This window comes from Chanos chanos, chromosome 5 (assembly GCF_902362185.1).
Source record: "Chanos chanos chromosome 5, fChaCha1.1, whole genome shotgun sequence".
Classification (NCBI taxonomy): Eukaryota; Metazoa; Chordata; class Actinopteri; order Gonorynchiformes; family Chanidae; genus Chanos; species Chanos chanos.
Window position 1 is genome coordinate 42,034,008 of NC_044499.1, and position 20,015 is coordinate 42,054,022.

At 38.2% G+C, this 20,015-nt stretch overlaps 1 protein-coding gene across 1 annotated transcript; it reads right to left on the reverse strand.

The window, feature by feature from the left end:
* Positions 1-1,643: 1,643 nt before the first annotated feature.
* antxr1c (ANTXR cell adhesion molecule 1c) lies at positions 1,644-17,829 on the reverse strand. Its single transcript, XM_030774539.1, has 18 exons — positions 17,672-17,829; positions 12,312-12,383; positions 11,961-12,032; positions 11,747-11,828; positions 11,611-11,641; positions 11,328-11,401; positions 11,109-11,177; positions 10,768-10,848; positions 10,497-10,557; positions 9,674-9,772; positions 9,481-9,550; positions 7,947-8,025; positions 6,948-7,043; positions 6,461-6,499; positions 5,613-5,711; positions 4,466-4,633; positions 4,228-4,308; positions 1,644-1,895 (listed from the first exon to the last, which is right to left on the reverse strand). The coding sequence occupies exons 1-18, from the start codon at positions 17,827-17,829 to the stop codon at positions 1,644-1,646; spliced, it is 1,683 nt and encodes a 560-aa protein (XP_030630399.1).
* Between the last annotated feature and the right edge of the window lie 2,186 nt (positions 17,830-20,015).

Genomic DNA, 20,015 nt, shown 5'->3' on the forward strand with positions numbered 1-20,015 from the left:
AACAATATCTGATTGATTAGCATTTCGCATTCCAGTATCTTATACCAACATCATTTAAGGAGAATGCTGATGTGAACATCTCCTCAAAATTCTTAAATGCTATTTCAAAGCATACAAAACAAAATTGGTAAAAAGAATTACCTAATGGTATGGTATTATACTATGCATCTGAAGAGGCAGTTAATGACCAGATCTAATACATGTTTGGGATATTGAAGTGCTTTTCTTGAGTGTGTTGTAATGATAAAACAACAGGGAAAATTTTAAATGCATGCACCAATCTTTTCATTGTACCAAAGGTGTAACAGTGCTACAACAGTATCATATTCAACTGCACTATAAAAACATGGTATAAAAATCAAAATAAACAAACAAAAAATATAGAGAGAGGGCATTGTTACTGAGGCTAGGTGATTTTTTTTTTTATTCGTAACATGCACAGTATCCTGTCATTTAAGTGGATACCTTGTCGTATTCAAGTACCTTCCTCTTGCAATGGGGACAATAAATTAGATGCTGTGAACTGCCCTGCAGTTGCAATGTGGTTGATGAATCAATGGTTAAAAAAAATCCCAAAATGAACACAGAAATATATCAAAATACAGTACAGATGTGGAATATAGAAAACATGTGATGAGAAATAGGGACCTGATTTAACTTAAGTTGAGAGCTTTTACCATCAGAAATACAAACAAACAACAACAACAACAACAAAAAAAAAAAGGATACTGGATGAAGCTATAATCGGGTTGTCAGCTGACTCCATTTCATAATCCTTCACGTCTGTTCCAATCTTTTCAAGACATATCTCCTTAAAAACAACTCAATGGCAACAAACTTGCATCACAATTTCACCAGAAGAGAAACACATGTCTGAAAAATGTGTTTTTAAACCGCGTAAACTCCCTTCATCTGAACCATTGTTACTTGCGCTGTCCGTTCTTTTGGATGACATTCAATGATTGTTCTACTCTGTTAATTGTGCCTCTGTTATAGCAGAGCATTAAAAACAAACCTGAGAAAATACACAGCCAAACAGCTCATTACTTGTCAAATCATGAATGACTCAACACACCTTTTTATAAGTCCATGTCTGAGGGGAAAGATCAGCCGCTTTCGAAAAAATTTAGCAATAATACTGACGATAACTTCTGTCAAATTTAAGTTATTTTGGATTTCGTGCATGTTTTGGTTTAAGTTGTTGCTTTGGCTTTGGGTTTAGCAATGAGCTCTATTCTCACTGATTCCCTTGTGTGTGACAGTCACTGCAATCAAATTTGAGCGAACCAATCGCTATAATTCTTGTTAATCTGATTTGATAACCTGTTTGGAATTCTAATCCGTGTACCTTCAAAATAAAAAGGGCACACGGATTAATTTTTCATTTTAAAACATAGAACATGTCAGAATCTTGACTCTGTTGTTTATGGTATGGTATTCAGTAGTTGAATTAACTTATTTTCATCCTTTGCAGTTGTCATTGCTTTTACTACAATATTTTTTTTTTTGCTGTCCAGCAACAAACTATATACCACATGTTGATCTAGCCCCAACTCTGATAGATGTGTTTTTCTTTTTGGTAAGAGGATGGATTTTATTGTTTAGATGGATTAAATGAACTGGAGTGGGGCTCTTGGTTGCTTTCATGGTCGGCTGTTGAGGCTGGGAGGAGGGCGTGCTGGGGGTGGACAGGGAGGGCCAGGAGGGGTGCGGGCTGGGGGCGGTCCTGGAGGAGGCTGTGCCTGGGGTGGTGGTCCTCGTGGGGGTGGGCTCTGAGTTGGGGGGGCGGCCGGCTGGACGACAGAGGGGTAGTCAGGTGGTGGGGGGGGACTGTGAGTGCGTGGTGGAGCTTTTGCTGCCTCTTCTTTCACTCGTGTAAAATTGATGCATCGTCCCTGAGGCATAAGAGAGGAAAAGAGTCCGGCGTCAGCCCAGAAACATCTTCTCATTCAGGCAGCAACATGTAATGTAGAATTCTAATAAACTGCAATAAATAAATACATTGTCCACGACTCTACATTCTACTCCATACTCTGAAGCCCAGATAATTCTTCCTTTGATTAAAAAAAAGACTGAAAACTAACCATTGACTTGAAATGACTTCAACACACTTATAGACAGCACAGTCATTTTAACCTCTAACAGAAAGAGCAGGGTACAAAACACTGCTTTAACACAGGAGAGGTGTATGCCTTTTTCCTAGAAAAAAAAAATAACCTTCTCCAGTCAACTGCAATCAAAACATAACCAAAAAAAACAACAACAACAACAAAAAAGGATAATTCTTGTGCGAAAAACAACCCTTTGCAATGTCAACACTATGGGCTATAAACCAGGCTCCACTTAGCTCAACAGCATCGCGTTTGATGTGGCTGTTTGTGAGAGACGGCACTCGTGGCTGTCTCTGCTCTACATTATTTCATCTCCTACACTCAAACAATCTGTCAGAGGGGGACTAAGAGCCTCAAGAACCTCTAATTAAAAATCCCAGCATTCAGCCCAGTGTGTTTCACGTCAGAACGGGGAATGCTGGAAAGCTGATCTCTGCGCATAGTTGAGAGCCTATGTAGTGGCGTGAGGCCCATAGCTCAGCTAGGCAGCAGAAATGAGGAAAACAGACATGGGGAAAGAAAATGACATGCTCCAAGGCCCAGCACACACTGAGTTGCTCGGCTCTGAACCCAACCAAACTCACTCAACCTAAACAAGCCTATCACGTGTTCCCGGAAAAGCTCAGGGACTCCTCTGTCTTCCTCTATGGGAGACGAGACTCCTTTACGGAGGATAATTGGTGAAGAATGGAAAGATGAGAGAAAAAGAAAGAGATTGAGGGGAATGAATGGGAGAAATCATGGCAGTCATTTTTGTGACTCGCATAGAGGATATTTATTTGAAGGCGTTATTGAGTAAATCAGATCCTTCTCTGTTTGAAGAGGAAATAAGGGGCATGGTGTGCTATGAGAACATTCAGAGTGGCATTATGCCAAGCCTCTGTGAATGGTGCCATTCAAGTTGCCATGGCACAGTGCAATGATTAACTACAACTGAGCAGCAGAGCACACAAATAAGAGGTATAAAACTAAGAGGCACTTTCAGCAAAGATATATGCTTTCATAGACTGCTTTCAGAGAGGCTTCTATGCTATTCTTGGGGTGACTCAAGACAGGAAACAATGCCCGTTTCATTTGTTTTCCATACTGGAAAAAAAATGAGCACAAACGGTCCAGGGCATTCTTATGCTCCCTTGTAACAAACCACAGATCAGCACAGCAGCTGATGTTATTACATGGGAAGCGGAAATGACTCCATTGGCATAAACATTACGTCATGTAACCTTTCACATGTGTGCACCATTAAGATCTTAAGGACTAAGTAGGTCAAAATTTAGCATGAAACAGCAAGATAGTGAAATATCTTCTTAAATATCAGAAAAAAAGTTGATTCAACAGACATCTTTCCATTCATTCATTCATTCATTCATTCATTCATTTATATTCTGATAGAAAACTACTCTAAAATGTGGAAATCTAGTTAAGATAGTTATTGAAGATTTTCTGCAAATAAGCATGATTTTAACAAACTCCATGAGACAAACTTTATTGTAAGAAACATCTATCAGAAAACATGACATTTAGAGGCTATCTAAGGTTAAACCACATCAACATTAAGTCTAATCTGATCTTTGACATAAAAGGATGGTGTTGCAAAGTTAAAACATGTGCACGATTAGAAAAAAAAATTGTGGGTTGAGCCTTTAAAAATGCAGACTATCTGTCTGGAACATGTCCACATCCCTTTTTTTTCTTTTTCACTTTTATGGCTGTTGATTTGAAGCAGGTGTCAGTATTTGCCTATGATGTATGTTGGCAGGCCGTAGATTTTGGCCTCTGCTGATGTGTTATTGGTTTGGGCTGAAGGATGAGAAGTGGCCTAATGGCTGGGCAGTGAAAAGCGGAGGGTGTGATTGAATGGAAAGTTGCCCGAATGCTGCCCTAGCTTCCAGCAAAGGAAAATTTAGGAATACAGACATGATGATACGTTAATGTTTTGGTCAACAACCGATCAAAACACTCATTATGTATGAACTCTGCATGTTAATTTGACATCTTCGGAAGATGGAAATATAACAGATTTTTGACTTATGCAAAGTAAGGCTTGTTTAAAGGTAGCTAGCAATGTGAGGTGCATGGGCTGACGTTAGTTTCAGTGGAAAGAAGGGATACTCACATGATCTCCTGGTTGAGGTCTCATGAGAGAAACTTGGTCATAACCACGGCGAAACAGGGCCCAGATGGCATCCAGCTTACCCTGGAGGGAATGGACAAAAGATAGGTAAGACATATCAGGAGATTATCAATTGGAAGAAGATTAAACAAGAATTGTTATATTGTTGAATTCAAAAACACGTTAATGGAAGTTATTCAAAACATCAAAGAGACCAGACAAGAGGTTGAGGTGTGCTCACCCGAATCGGGGAGTACCACTTCCTGTCCTGGGCTGGTTTTCTGCCCGTTTGTTTTTTGGGCTTGGGTTCAAAGGGTTCAAACTCCTGCTCTGGCATTTTTACCACAGCATTTTTGGGTTTCTCCAATTTAGCCCCCTCTTCAGTAGATCCCTTCCCGCCCCAGCGAACCTAAAGCGTACGGCAGAGGCGTGTGCATGAGGACTGTCTATGGGCGAGGAAATGTGCCAAACAACGTACTCATTTTTTTCAGTCTCTTATCAAACGTTTAGTCTTCTTAGCCGGATCATCTTGCACTGTTGCTTTCTTTTCCGTAATAATAACCGAGTCACATAACGAAATACGTCGTAAAACATTGCGTGACATAAAACACTATTACACACTGACACTGATACTGTTACGAAATTGTTTCTGTTCCCTGTATCATATAGCTATTATCCGACATAGTTTAAGATTTACATCATTTTATTTAAAATCTTGTTTTAGATGAAGTCAAATGATATTTTGACATCACTGAGAGCTACGAAATAACGTGTCATTTTTAAATATCTGCAGACATTTCATATGGTTAATGCAGGGTGGGAAACCACACACAACACAAAGATGAGCATGAATTTATTAACAGCTAGTAGGGACATCCTGTAAATTACTGTCATGGGGAAATATTTTGTACAAAGTAGACAAATCTTTTTCCCCTTTAAAATGACAGTTTGAAAATGTCCCACTTATCATTTTTTTAATGAAACAATGTCCAATGTTATTATGTTCGACTTTGTATTTATGGTGGTGTCTGGCAAACTAGCAGACATTTTACCTTCTTCAAAAATAACTTGATTATGGGGTAATACAGCCAAAGTGACATATAGTAATAACAAAATAAACTACCTAATTTTTTTTTAAAAAGACATTTTTATGACAGCGACAGAACTTGTTTTTATTAGGAAATATGTTTTTTTAATGATATCATAAAAAATAAACAGTAAACAACTCTTGTACCCTTGTCTTTGGCCAACATGACAATGACTTTCATCATCTTTGCAGGTGTGGGTTTCTTCAGCAATTTAACGATGAACTAATGACATGTAACACACTTTATTATTGTAGGTGAAGGACGGAACATTACTGATTCACCAAATCATAAATTGCAAACCTCCATTCGTTTGATTCCTCCAACCCCTCGGCCACCATAGTATGATGCATCAACAGTAGGCCATTTCTTCTTTGGCAAACCATCCTCATCATCGGACTCCTGTGAAAATACAGCAACATTTATCATTGCAGTGAGGAGTGGGCTGTACAAACCATTTGCTGAGTTTAGATTTTCTTGAAAACAACCCAAATGAACGAATTCACTTAAAAATCGAAATGTCTTTTCGACTTACATGCGCTTTGAACAGGGAACTGAATCAGCACTTTCTAGCATAAAGTGGCAGCATAAAGTAACTCCACACCATAATCTATTTCTACTGGAGCCTGATAACGGGGAAAGTTTTGTCTTAATCCACTAAAGCAGATTCATAGCTTATTGTGTTGAGAGCCCACTGTTCCAGGACTAGCATAATTGCTTAATGGGAAACCACTTCAGGTAGGTTTTTTGAACCTGGATTCTTCTCCATCGCTGATGACCTTTTTAACTCAGTCTCTCTTATAGTCCTGCTGTCTAGTGGAATTTTGGCCTTAACCATGGGCTCATTAACATTTAATTGCACATTAAATTGCACTCATAAGACTTTTTTTCGCTTTAGAGCATGATTGTTGTACATCAGTAGGAACATTTTATTTAGAAATATTCCCATAGACTAGAAAACATTTACAAGGCACCCCTGAGGAATGTGACTTAAGCACTAATATTTAACTTAAAGAGTGCTATTGTTGCATTCTTACATGTTTTGTAACATGTAAAATGCTGGAAATACACTGCTTGTTATCGTTGAAGGCTTTTAAAGAAGAATCTATGCTGAGAGTGTTATGACTATGGAAACTAAGGAAGTGACTCACTGGCTCTGGCGGAGGTGGTGGAGGAGGCTCCTTAATAACCTGAGGAAATCAAAAACAAATCAAATTAATTTCAGACTGCAATATTTATATCTAAGCTTTCACACATAGAGATACTAAGATACCATGATAACAATTTTACTAGTGGAAAAAAAATTAATAACAAGAAATTATTCCAGCTGCCCTGAAAAAGAGCCATGAAAAAATAACTCTATGAAGAAAGTAATTCTATCAAGTAAAAACAAAGATTAGAGTAATGTCAAATGTAACCACAAAGTTTATTACACAGCAAACAGGACCACTGGCTAAACTGTGTTTATTCATTCAACTTTCTTGGATCAAATTTTCCACCTCGAACTTTTTCAGCACCAAACCTGGCAACTGATCATTTTAGAAATCTGCCAGCAGAGACTTTGAGGATTTGATGTGATCTGTTGAGGTTTTTCAGTGGCTGAAAAACTGTGAGGATAAAAATGAGGTTCAGACTTACTACTGTACAGCACAGAGGCCAGAACCACCACATGAACAGCAAAGCCAATAACAGGAAGAGGACCAGCAGAGTAATCAAGAGGATGGTGCCATCAAACTGCAGTGATAGAGGTAAATAGATAGAGAGAGTGAGGGGTGTGTGTGTGTGTGTGTGTGTGTGTGTGTGTGTGTGGGTGTGTGTGGGTGTGTGTGAGAGAGAGAGAGAGAGAGAAAGAGAGAGAGAGAGAGAGAGAGAGAGAGAGGGAGAAAGAGAGAGCGAGAACGAAAATAAATTAGTATAGTCTAATGTTCATGATTTATGGTGGCACTGAGGCTTGAATTTATGCCTTACTGTGTCACGAACAGAATAAAAATAGACAAATTATATTTGGGACCTCACAGGCAGACAGTTAACAGTTCAAAAGATAAGAGTGATATGTTAACAGTAGGGGTAAAGTGAAAACATGCACCAGCATTTAGTTTGTGGATAAAATGTTTCTCATCAATTATTCTGTGGGTGAGAGGAGTGCTGTTTTCAGTCAGAGTCAAACACGGGATCTGCAGGGGCTTTTGGGTGGATCAGCCCTGAAGCCCCTGTGGTTTGGCTTCAGACAGAAAAGGAAAAAAATGATAGAATGATAGACTTACTGAAGGAAAAGAGATCCTTTTGGTAAAAGTGAGAGGAGAAGTGGACACAAACGTGAGGAAGAGAGAAGGAAGAAGAAGAGCACACAAAAATATAAAATGATGTCTTCATTATAGACCAGATTAGATTTGAGAAAAGAAGGCCTGCTTACAGATACCACGGTAAAAATGAACAATTGTTTATATATTCATCAGACTGAGCTCCTCAGACTACAAAAGTTTCATGAATCACGATTTCCTTTCCCAATGGTCAAAACAGATGAGCAAAAAATGCAAACAAAACATTCCCATGATATGGCTAGGAGACCAGCGGGAAAGTCAAGATAGGCCTACAACAGTTTTTTTTTAGTGACAGCAATAGAAGTCAATCACTTACACACTCAGTTGTAGTGATGTGCACAGAGCTGGTGATGAATGACAAACCTTCATTCATGCTCACCTGCAGGTACACCACCCTGAAGCACAAACACAAAGATATGCATAATTCTTCCTAACAAGTTCTCAGGACACCACATTTTGGATATCATTTTGTACACATCAAGAATACACCTGGCACACTATGGGGAGATTACGAATGATGTTCAGTGTGTTTTCAAAAGCATGCTTTAGATTCAAAACTGCTGAAGAGGTATTAAGGAGGTCATTTGAAAGATAGGCCTGTTCCACACTCAGACTTACCCATATGGCATTGAGACTGTATATTTAGATCATGTGCATACCTCTCTACCAGCATACAGATGTAAGATTTGGCCAAAGATAGAAGTTATGATCAGGAAAACTGATATGGGTACTGGGACATGGGCCAAGCACCAACATGTGAAGTGTTATGTGTATCTGTGTGTGTGTGTGTGTGTGAGAGAGAGAGAGAGAGAGAGAGAGAGAGAGAGAGAGAGAGAGAGAGAATGCTTTTGCATGTGTGCATAAGCTGGTGTAGTCGGTTTCTCCTCAGGGTGATCAAATCGACCAGGAGCGCTAAACAAGCCACGCTTGGAATCATACGAAACCGGAAAATGAGGAGGAGGAGCGGACAAGAGGGCAAAGCAATTTTTAGGTTGCTAAAAAAAAGTGTAAAGCCTGAAAGGAAGTGTTTTAGATGTGACATCTGTAAAGTCAGCAGATGAAAGGATAGGCCAGACGCTAGGCGTCTTTGATCGAGGAATGAGAGACAGGGAAGGGGTGAAGGAGGAGGGGAGTGGAAGAGGAAAGGAGAGGTTGGGCTGACAGTGAGTCTAGGGTAGATCGGGTGGCTAAGGATTAGTAGGGAAGGAAGTGAGATGGTGGATGAAAAGAGTAAAGGGTTAGACACAGAGGTATGGGGTAAGAGACTAAAAGTTAATTGTTTCGGGGAGGGGGACAGAAATACAAATGAGAAGGGACTACAAATTCTAGATACACCAGAGAAAAAGAGAAGGTACAGGACAGAAAGCAGAGAGACAGAGACTGATAAGACGGAAGACGGAAGAAGTGCCTCTCAGAAAAAGTATGAGTGATAGTGGGTTGTAGGAGGGAGATAGAATGGAATGTAATCCCTTCCAATGGCTCCTTAGCACCCCTTCACATCTACTGAAGATTTTTAAAAAAAAAAGACTCGTTTGGAACTGTAATCAAATAACTTTTGATTACACCTGATACACTTTTTTTTGTCCAAAACTAGATCCCAAATTTATTCCCAATTTCGTCATCTGCATACATACATGGACACAAAAAAAATTCAAACTCTAAGGTGCACTCTAAGCAACGCAACACATAAATGCCTTTAAAAATCTTCGCCCTTTATTAGTGAGATGGACACAGTGGCTGACCTCAGCAGTGACTCAGAAAGGAAGTGGAATGTGACCCCAACAGAGCTCATAAATGGTGGCTAATGCATGGCAGACCTGTCCTACTGCGGCACAAATGGAGCCACTTACTTTCCAACCTCGTCTATGACTGGCGCTGGACATAACAGATATGTGTCTTCAATACTGACAGGCTTTCCATCTGGAGAGAGGAGTATGCAAGAGTTAATACTAGACACTTGATCTAGAATTTGATAAGAATATAATGTAATATTTAAGACATAATATATTTGCTCCATTGAAATGAAAAAGTCAGAACACTCACTGAAAGTGACTGTGTCATTGATCTTGAAACTGCATAAGACCTGGTCTATGTTTCTGGCATGTAAAAAGCCGTTGCCCCGAACCACCACTTGGAATGACTCTATAATGACCAGTTTGAAATGTTCAGTTAGGGCAAGAGAAGTACATTACATGTAATTTCTGAAGTCAGACAATCAGTGGTACTTTATATGAGAACCATTAAGATGGCCTTTGGTGCTTTTCTGTAAAAACAATCAGTTTTCATTTGATCAAGACACGGTAAAAAACCACAATGATCTAATCTTCCTCTACAGCCCAGTCAATCCTATGACTTTTCTCACTGAATCATTAAATAATGGATTACATGCTGTTGGTTTAGGAATGAATCATCTAACTGACACTCACTGTGTCATGCATTCTTTTCATATGCATGTACCACTATATTTACCCTGTTTTTAAATTGTTGTGTCTCTAATATGGACTGTGGCAAATGGATCAATGTGGTTTTGCGTAATGAATTAAACAAATTCTCAGAGAACTGGCTGAATTAACTGTTAACATGTATCAACTGCCATGTACGTTTAAAATCTTTTGAACCACTCCATATATCTAAATGTAGTTAAATTTTACAAAAAAAAACCCCAAAAACGAAAACAAAAACTCTTTTTGTAATGGTCCATCTGGATGAATTCTGAGCCAAAACTCTGTAAGTATGCTCCACTTAAATCCATGGAGAATAAGGCCAGTGAGCCTCTCCTGTCCTGTATAATGAACTGACCCAAGCTTTGAGTGAATGAAAGAGGAGCTCCAACAGACATAACTGTGGCTTCTTATGATGTTCCTACCTCCTGCACACACACTGGATGGCTCAGCAGCTAAAATCTCTATGCAAGACTTCTTGATGATCTGAAATTAAAATGTGTGAATAGTTTATAACATTACCTTAAAAATTACTGACTCTTGCATGTAGAACATCTAAAGTTATAGTTACTTTTTCTCCCCTATCAAGATATAAACATGTTGAGGAAATGTGAGTGTCTATTTCACTTGAAACAACAGCTGGTTTCGTGAGTTGTTAAGAGTGCTGAATGCAGAGGCTGGAATGTTTCTGTTTACCGAGTCGATCATTCCTCTCAGGGCTTGGAATCCTCCAATCACCGGAAACACATGTTCAATGGTGTCTGCTATGGTAGCCAGCTACAGCAGGATAGACACAGAGATTTAAGGGAGTTTATTTTTTTTTTTTAACCAAGGGACTAAACTCTTTTCTAGGAAAGTTCATTTGCCACCTACACATATAACGCTGAAGAACATTTCACATATAGTTTTTCCCTGCTTTTATTTAATGATTAAATACATATTTACAGATTAACAATGACCTCCGACATACTGGGATGCATGTGGAGTATGTTACATTCAAACACTTGTCTCCAAATTGGACTTATTGCAGCCATTACCTGTGTCTCATTGAAATCTTTGACACCAACACAATACACAATGGCACCAAGTGATCGTGCTTGTGCTGCCTGTTCAAATAAGAAGTAGAAGAAGAGGAAGGGAAAAAAACAATTTCAAGAACTTCCATTGACTCTAGTTCATGTGCAGTATAGTCTGCACATTCTAAACATGCCATGTACAGAGACCCGATGTGTGACACAGGCTTTAAAGTAAGTCACCTTCTCTTGAGCAGCAATGAGCTGATGTTCATTGAGTTCACCATCAGTCAATGCGATGATGACACTGGCTGTCCCTAATATCAGAGATCAAATGGTGTCATCAGCGTACAGCCTGGGTTATATTCTAAACTACTTTAAATGGAAAGAAAATCTTCATTGCTTGACTAAGTATGAAATTCAGAACACATTGTATAACTATTCATATGCAAAACTGAGGCTGAGTGCCTCTTCACTGCAGTCTAACTAACACAAATGAAAAAAATAGTCCCTATCTGAAACTCACCAAAGTTTTCTTGTTGTATCTGTTCATTGGCCTTGGACAGAAAACAATCATTACAAATCAGTACGTAGCACTACATCAGAATAACTCAATCACAGAAGTTATTTTATTAACTTAATAACAAACTAAAACTCTCTACCTTTTCCAGTCCAAGGTGCATAAATGTATCTCCCCCAGGTATCTCTCGCCTCAAGACATTAAGACCTTTTCTTATATTTCCCCTTGTTAAAAAAGGAAAATAAACACAACTCACATATTACTTTGTTGTCTCTCATTGTCTGGGTGGAAGTAGTGTGCAGTTTTAATGCTGAGACTTAGAATATTTGATTCAGCAAAAGCTCGGGTCAACGTACCTATTTTCAGTCAGTTTCATGATTGTGTTTCCTCTGGTTGAGAACACGATGAATGACATTCTTAACATAGGACTAAGACATAACACAAAGATAAGTCAGCACTGATAATGAAATAACATTCATTGTCATCTTCCAAAAGGTTATGCATGGAGGTAGGCACAAATCGGTACATTAAACAGTATGTCAAATTATTATCACTGTTATTAGTCATTCTTTAATTCTCAGAATAACTTAAATTTCAGGATCTGTTTAACTTCGCTTTCCACCGGAACTCATTACATTGCTGTTCTATTTCAGCGCAAATCTGTTCAAGAATGTTTCTGGCAGAGGTTTCGTTTGTTAATATATCACCTGATGAATTTTTCAGCCAGATGCTCGACAAAAGAGTAGATCTCATGCCAGTGGTTTTTGACACTTCCTGACCTACAAAAAAGAAAAAAAAAATTTTCAAGTCAGTATCGTGTCCATGTGAATGCAGTGTTATTGTGTATGTGCGTGTGTGTAAGTGTGTGTGTGTGTGTATTGGCACCGCCAACAATATCCACAAACTGTAAACCCTATACAATGTCTATCCACCAAAACATATTCACTTGGCACATCACTAAACTTTCCCTAAGTGAAAACTGCTGACATTTCCTGTCTCTGTGGACTGAAGAAACCTTTGGTGGTTTGTTAGTGGTAGCTGAAAAAAGAGAAATGAGCTAATTTACCCCTCTGATCTGTGTCTGAGTCAGTTTAACGGATGAGACACTCCAGAAATAGAACTGAATTATAGAAAGCTCTCTCCAGCACTGATGTAACAGGTTTAGTTTGAGTGCCAGACATAACATCAATGGAGCTATAGCTCCCAGTTTCCACATTTGACAGGGCTGTTGATTGATGTTCAAAAAACTCAAAATAGTCATAATGTCACAATGACAACATAAAAGTATGTATTCATCTAATTCAAAAAAGCAGTAATAACATTTGAAGACCTGAACAGGATGGAGGTGGCAAAGATGGCTGAAAAACACATGTGGTCATGGAAACAAAGGTCAGGCTGAGGACTTGCCTTCATTCTAAACTCTTTTTTACATCACAATTGATATTATTTGTCTTGGATGAGTGAGATTTCTGAGGTACCAGCAATCATGGGATCGGTGCCTAGCTTGCAGTTTCCTCACCTGTATAAACAGCATTAAGAGAGGAAGTGGGCTATTTTCATATGAGATCCTTGATGAAATGTTTTGTGGTGCTCTGTCTTTGATCTAATTTTAATAGACTGCGCTAAGGGATACAGGGTTCAAAAGGTTCAGTTTCAATAGAAAAAATACACTTGGAGATTAACACGAGCTACATCAAAAAAAAAAAAAAAAAGATTTATAGCTAAAACGTGAGTAATGATGTGACTTCCAAAATGGCTGAATAGATGTTTTCTACAACTACAAAATGATTATACATGGGTTACTGAGCATATGTGGGGACATGAGAGATTCATTTTGGTTTGATGGCACCGAAACCGGGATAGGAAGTCTCAAATGAGCAATAGTTGGATGACTGTGATAATTGGAAAAGTTTGTTGCTCTAAACATCCCATCTGTTCTGAGAATGATCACATACTATCGGGATTTTAGATCCTGGCCTCTCACTCCATATCAGTGTTTTATTCAAGAAGTTAAAATCCCATATACTCTACTCAAGGAGGTACCCTGATTTTCCCAAACTGTGCAGGGCTCCATTAAAAGCAAATTAGGGAGAATTCTTTTTTATCTTCACTCTACATACAGTATTATGTTTTCTGGCGTATCTTGTTATGTTCTCTGTGTCATGACATGAGCCAAAATATTTAACAATTTGCACATAATGCAGGTAACATAACCTTTCTTTGTCTCTCTGCAGTACCAGGATAACACAAACCATGGCCTGCCTTTCCTGTGAGATCAGAACATCTGAAACTTGGGGAAGGTGTCTGTTTTTGATGACGTTTCCCTCTAAAGGTTGTTTTTCAGTACCACAGGAAAGTCAGGGCATTACTTAAGAACAGCTTAACAAAACATGTCAAGACTCTCCTAAGTATCAGTCAGTCAGTGACTAATATCTGCCTTCAACACAATAAGCTGTGAGAGAAAACATTTGGGTCTGGTCATTTTGCTGACTATGAAAAAGCTCATATTCAGCTGGATATACAGTAGAGAGAATGAGAAAGTCTTTTTTTTTTTTTTTGCAAGCACACAAGGGTTGTGAGAAAGAGTTTTCTCAGTTCTTTCACTCAGTGGTCCACATAATGGCATCAAATCTGCACATTTTTAATGCTGAGAGGAAAAAACAGAGCCAAGAGGCAAAATGTCCTGCTCCAGCTGCATGTTGTGAGAACCACCCCAGTCTGGGACCAATGATTGCACTCCAATTTAACTGACTAGGCACTGGGATCTGTACTGAGAAAACCACTAACCTACTTTTAGCTTTGGGCCTTCACTACATCTGAGCCCGAGTCTCTGTGCAAAACTTTTCAAAAACGTCTTGTTCTTTTCTTTTCTTTTCTTTATACATTTCGACAGTGAATCTCCACTTAACCCTCCATATTTTTGTATAGTCTCTTACCCACTTACATATCTGTAAATCTGTATTTTTTTCTCAGACTGAACCAGTGAGATGGTTAGAAAGACAAAAACCAAACATTCCACAGGATTATTTATATATTGCAGCTGTTATTTTGATGGTTTAAAAAGCGATGACTTCACGCCCTGGCTATTTTAAGTAAAATAGCAGTTTGTGAGCAGTTTGCACTTAAGCGTGCAGAACAGGCACAAAAATGGAGGCATAGTTGGATTCTGCTCGCCTCTTCCAACACAGAAATGTGGTTGATTGTCAAACACCATGGCAACACATTTCCTCTGATAACAAATATGCAAAACCCTGCAAAATCTGGTGTTCATGTATGGTAGTTAGCAAGGGTTTATAAAAATCTTGACAGCTGACACCCTAAATCTTTTTTCTCGCAGAATTTCAGCAAGGAGAAACAGCCTATTAACAAGAGGTCCACTTTCATTCCTTGATTGAAGCCTATGTGTTATTATGATCACGATTAGCAGGTAAACACCAGCATTTGAGATAATGTCAATCATAACTGCACACAAGTAGAGATTGTAAATTTTCATCTACCTATTAAGAACTTAAAGCATGATGACTATCACTTGCAATAATCATGGTAATTAATATGAATGTTTAGTAAGTTTCTAATATTGAGCCAACTAGTGAGATGTGCATAGCACATTTGGTTTCAGTAAAGTTGGAGCATGAGTAATGTGGGGACAACATACATCCTCTGATAAAGCATCACTGTTCATTATACCTCATTAAACAGCAAGTCATAAGCTTAGTCAATTCACTCTCCTGGCTGCCATGTCTCAAAACACTCTTCCACCACATGAAAGCAGCAGACATTAAACATAAGTCTCCAAAACACATCGAAGCCAGGATTTGAGAGTGTTTCATTTCTAACATCTGCATGATTTTTAAGCCTTTTGTCCTTAAACAAAACTTAACTGGTGTCCTTGAGTGAGTATGCAGGCCAAGGAGACTTCACAATCCACTTAAGCAAGTGGCTTTCTATGAGATTAAATATTGTCCTCTTCATAATAAGTTGGCACTCAACAATCAGTCACAAAGTACTGAATTATGTGAAACTGTGTGCACATTATTAAATAGGCGTAAACCATTTTTATTTATTTCTATTCTATCTGGTAGATGCAAGGGACTAGTTGTCTTGAAAATTTAATGGTTCATTGAAGAATTCATATAATTTACTGACCATCTGTGTATCTAAATGCTTAAAATGAATCAAACGGTTTTCTTTGATTCATTTAGCAAGCAGAGTTACCCAGACCAATATTTAAAAAAAAATCAAGCAGTTAGATAAGGGATTAAAGTGAAAAAATAAATCTGGTCATTCAAACTGTGGGGCGAAGTCTGGTAATGAATACTAAACATTGCAGCACAATGATAATTGAAAACAGAAGGGAAAAGGAAGAATATACTCACAACTGAATAAATGTAACTGACTAGCTAACTAAACAAACAAAGGAATTCGGTATTTGTTTTGTAGACTTGTGTTTAGCTATTGCCTTAAGTTCCAAAAGGGCTGCAGCTGTGCATGCCAAAACAAAAATTACTGAATGTCATTTTTTCCAAGAAAGACTTGAATTTGATTCTGATGACAATAAAAAACAAAATCTCTCTTCGTATCTTTGTATTACCAAAACAAGAAAGGCCATTTTTAGCCCTTTTTGGTCTTTTTTTTTTTTTAATACCGTCTCTAAAAATCAAAATGTTGGGTATTGGTTTAGGTATAAAGACCTAGACAAATAAAAAAGGGAACCCTCTAATATAGCCAAACCCTGTTCCCTCACTAAAAATACAAACAAGTCTTTTAGAGAAACACATTTTAGTGTTTTTGTTGTAAAAAAACTGTGATCTGTCATGTGTCTCATTAAACAGTTGGAGCCCGAGACACAGTGGGGGCTAACTAACAAACCTAAGCATGTCTCATTTTGGAAACCCTAAAGCTACTGGTTAATGCAATTATCAACATCAAAGCTAAACTTTGTCAAATAATGATAAAAAAAATGAGAATGTTTCTGCATTGTAGCTCTAAGTATTACACACACAAAACAGGTCACTTCTTTTAAAGGTGGAAAACTTCTACATGCATCAGTGCTCTTTTTTGGATGAATGTCAGCTCTAGGCACCACAGACATTTCCCATGCGGGCTGAGTATCTGGGCCAAGAAGTAAGCCACATTATGCCTAGGCCCTAGCACTCCACAACCAAACTAGGAGCAGTTAACATGTAACAAGTCATTAAATGTAAATAAATGAAAACTGAATTCAAACATCCTGTAAAGAGATCTTCCTGGATAGACACGAACATGATGTGAGAAAGGAAGTTGTTTTTTTGCACACTTGTTAAAGGACATATCCCTGTAGGATTCCAAGAAGGAGGGAACCAACCACAAAGGAACGAAGTTGCAATCTTTCTAACTGCTTATTCAGCAAACCTTTATTCCATGCGTACCACCCCTCTTCGCGTCATTACACACACACACACACACACACACACACACACTAATGGCAAAAGAAAGAGAGTGAGAGAGAGAGTGAGCGAGAGAGAGAGAGGGAGAGAGAGAGAGAGAGAGAGGGGGGTAGGGAGAGAAAGAGAGAGAGACAGACAGACAGAGAGAGAGGGGAAGAGAGAGAGAGAGAGCTTATTTTCAATGTGTATTGTCTCATGTATAATGTATAGCAAAAAATTATAAATTAAAAATAAGCATGTCATGCAACATGTAATAATGAAATGTAGCAGCTAATTTTGCAGCTTATCTCAGCATGACAAAATGGCTGAAGAAAATACAGACAAAGGACTGGCCACTTTGCCAAAAAAAAAAAAAGAAAGAAAAATGTTTTGATGCATTTAAATCACTCTTATTCAGTGGAGTAATGATAAGTATGCACATTCTTAAATCCTATTTTGTTTTTTTTTCCCGCAACAATGTCTTACTGTCAATTGGTTGTCTGATTAAACTGCTTGTGCAAAACCCTCTAAGAGCTTCTCGGGAAGAGAGAGAGAGAGAGAGAGAGAGAGAGAGAGAAAGAGAGAGAGAGAGCTGTAACAGTTATGACTCGTAAACTGAGAATGTAATGAAGTATTGTAATATTGTTGCTATTGTCACTTACTTGTCAAGGACAAAGTACAAGTCGAAAGCACCTTGACAAGATCTTTCCTCTTCTTCTGCTTCTTGAACTTCAGGTTCAGCATTGACAGATGGCAAAATTAAAATCAAGAATCCAAACAGAGTAAAGACCAAAAAATTTTTCAATAGAGAACTCGCCATTTTTGCTTTACTGAAAAATTAAAATTCCGCCAAAAAAGTCAATGCAACTTCATATTATCCCAGAGCGTTTTGATAGCCCCAGAACAGAGATCCACAGGATGAACACACAATGGACGATGTTGCCAATCTTCGCGTCAGATAACAACGTCGTTCCTCAAACTTTAGCTTCTGTGCGCAACTGTGGACCGGCTAATGGAAACAAAGCTGCTCCAAATCTTGGGGGCAGAAAACAGCTGGAGAAAAAACAAGTCGACTGTTTCCTCAGGCTGAAAGTATTCCCTCAAAACGTCTTGCTTATAGTTCAGACCAGAACTACTGCTGGATACATAGGCAACTTTAACGGATAAAACAACAGTGATGCTGCATCACAATTGCAGGCTATGCAGTTTCAATGATATGATTGAATTTGATTAAACAGCGTCGGTCACACTGTCGTTAAAACGCAAATTATTTTGTGTTAAATAGTTGTTGCTGTAAGATCGTGGTCGGTTGCACAAACTAGCCTACAGTATGGAGAAGAACTTGGTTGTGATGGACCTGGTGTCAAATTTCGACTTCGAGAAGAAATGGACCACCCAATTTCCCCCCCCGCTTCCTGGCTTTTAAAGATACTGATAGTTACATTTTACATACGCACTTGAAGACGTTAGTTGTTGAACAACAGGCCTGCTTTGTGTCAAATTACTCTTTCTACATATAAAGATAGTTTTATAAAGATTGACTAACTTGAGAGAAATCAATTAATCAGTTACTTAGTTAACTTTATAGTTTTCCAAGAATTCCAAATTTATTTGGTATCTTCAGAGACAAATATGATAATTTTGGTCACACAATTTGACATTTATCCTGCTGCACATGTTTGTGTCACTGCCTGACATTTGGATCAGACAACTACTCAGTCGAACAGTTGAAGATTTTTAAAAATGCATTTTGACAAAAACACATTTTCAGAGTTTCCCCATCTGTCAATTAAACTGATCTTATACATTCAACAAACATGAAATTATGCCATTATTGGCATTAAATTGGCACATGAGTAAAACAATAAATAGCTGATTTTCCATTCTCACAATTTGTCCCTGAGGCTAGAATCCTTGTACCAAAGCATGTATTTCTTTAGATTTTTTGGTATTATTTCTTTGTTACCAGAACCTGTATAATCCGAGTGTTTATATGTATATATAACCAACCAAACAAACAAGAACTTTTCTGCTAAGGCTTGGTGACCTGTCACCATATCCTTTCACAAATGCTCTGTTTTATGCATTGAGTGAAGGTGTGCTGCTCTGGATTCTTGAGAAAAGTAGACATACTGCCATCTCATGGAGGTGCTGTAATCACACTGCCAGATATTTCAGATATCAATGAATATCAGACACTGCACTTGAGCTCCACACAATATGTTACCAAATAGCTGGTTGTCTTCAGACTCTTGTCCCCAGAAAGTTTCATAAGGTCAACTGAGAGTTTTGCTTCTAGTTCTGCCTTTGTGTTGATCATGCTGTATTCACCACTTGCTAAAATTGCGTTCAGTTTCTCTGCCACATCTGCCCCAACACTTTCAAATGCATAGTTGTCTGCAACTAGAGTTGCAGCTGCCTGAGCAATGACAGGAATTTCAGCACGTAATTTAATAATCTCAATTGCAATGTCAAGGGCATCTTCTGCATCAACTTCAATATCTGGTGTAACTCCAACAATCTCCCAGCTCTTGGCAGACTTAGCAACAGGAACAGAAACATAGAAGTCAGTGTCTCCAACCTTGATTTTCTCAATTTTTACTGATCCTCTATCTATCTATCTATCTATCTATCTATCTATCTATCTATCTATCTATCTATCTATCTATCTATCTGTCTGCCTGCCTGTCTATCTTAAATAAAGAGACAAGGTAACACTCATTTTTTTGTTTTCACAATCTGTTTATTTTGTTTGGTCATTTGGTACTGCTGCACCTGTTAACTCCACATATGCAGAAAAAGCGATTCAACAAAAATTACAAAGTGCTCTTTAACCGGAAAAAAGGTAAATGTCAGTATATGGGTAAGACAGTTCGTGTAATGTGCAGTATGTGCATATTAGTAGCATTACACTGATGTAAAATTTCTAAAATTGGTGTATAAGATCTGTAAGCTGTTATGGCCACAAATACAAATTATTAATATTTTTGACATAACACAAAACTG